The sequence below is a fragment of the Brachionichthys hirsutus genome, chromosome 7 (assembly GCF_040956055.1).
Source record: "Brachionichthys hirsutus isolate HB-005 chromosome 7, CSIRO-AGI_Bhir_v1, whole genome shotgun sequence".
NCBI classification, from domain to species: domain Eukaryota; kingdom Metazoa; phylum Chordata; class Actinopteri; order Lophiiformes; family Brachionichthyidae; genus Brachionichthys; species Brachionichthys hirsutus.
Genome location: NC_090903.1, coordinates 15,696,318 through 15,697,491, shown reverse-complemented (window position 1 = coordinate 15,697,491; position 1,174 = coordinate 15,696,318). Strand labels below are relative to the sequence as shown.

The following is a 1,174-nucleotide window of genomic DNA, read 5'->3' as shown; positions in this document are numbered from 1 at the left end:
TCGTCAGCTGTTTATCTGTGTACGTCTTCATTTGTAAGTCCCTTTAACACGTCTTTCAATGAAACCGATCGGTGGATCAATAGTTTTCTTGCTGCAGCCACTGGCATCGTATCAGGAAGTAATGAGACCAAAAGCACGCCGTACTTCCCCTCTGGGTTCTACGGTCGTTTCCTTGAGGTTGAAGAAATGATTCTATTTTACTCAAACAAAAACATACCGAAGTACAACGAGTAACTGTAACTGAAGAATGATGTCATAACGTTTTATTAATGGAAGGAACAGAGTGATGACATCACAGCCGTGAGCGTAGCCTTCCAGGCGGAGGGCGACGCACGAGCCAATCAAAGCTCGATGTCCGAGCTGCCCATTGCAGGGAATAAAACAGCCCCCCCCCCCCCCTCAAACTGATCAATGCTGGCAGGAAGTGATGTAAGCAGCCAGCAGTCAGGACAGGAAATAGATTTACGTGGAATCGCAGCCACACAGGAGTAAAGTTTCAAATAAAATGCAGGTTGATTGACAGCCTTGTTAAAATAAGCTCCATTAAAATAAAGGCTGGTTTATAACTGTAGCTCCACCCACTATATATATATAGGCTCCTCCCCTCCTGCCAGGATCGAATGACAAGCATTCTGGGATCTGTTGTTTGGCAACAAAGACAAGCACCAATGCATAAATGAATGCGATTGGTCTTTTTCTGTTCCATTTGATCCAATCAGAAGTCACAGAACTGAACAGTCAGAGAAATGAATTAAAGAGAATTTAAAATAAGGTCGTCATGACAACGGCTCCAGGTGAGCCTCTGATCCTGATTGGAGGAGAGCAGCAGTTCAGCCTTGCGTCGCAGGAAGGAAGCGGCAATAGATAGATGTGATCAAGTGCATTGATCAGCAATTCAGTGACACCCTTCATCTCCTCTTCATCATCATCACATCTGGAAGGAAAGGGAAGATCATGATAAGCTTGCTGACGTCACCTGTCCTCAGGTAACACTCGTTTGTTGCAGAGTCAAGTCACCTGCTCAGGAGCCTTGTGCAGCCATCTTCCTTTGTCTCCGCCCACTTTCATACAGGAGAACAAGTCACAGACGGTCGGGAACGCCAAGCGCTCCTACAGGCAGAAGCCCGGAAGCACAGTCAGGAAACGGGACCAGAACCGTCATGATACTGGTCTG

The 1,174-nt window shown here is 46.5% G+C and overlaps 1 protein-coding gene across 1 annotated transcript in view; it reads right to left on the bottom strand.

Annotated features, from left to right (window-relative positions):
* Window positions 1-246: 246 nt before the first annotated feature.
* ncoa4 (nuclear receptor coactivator 4) overlaps window positions 247-1,174 on the bottom strand; it is an 8,039-nt gene continuing 7,111 nt past the window's right edge. Inside the window, exons 10-11 of the mRNA XM_068741248.1 lie at window positions 1,018-1,110; window positions 247-934 (exon numbers count right to left, since the gene is read on the bottom strand). Coding sequence (XP_068597349.1) covers window positions 929-934; window positions 1,018-1,110 — 99 coding nt within the window. The 3' untranslated portion in view covers window positions 247-928. The remainder of the gene's footprint in view (window positions 935-1,017; window positions 1,111-1,174) is intronic.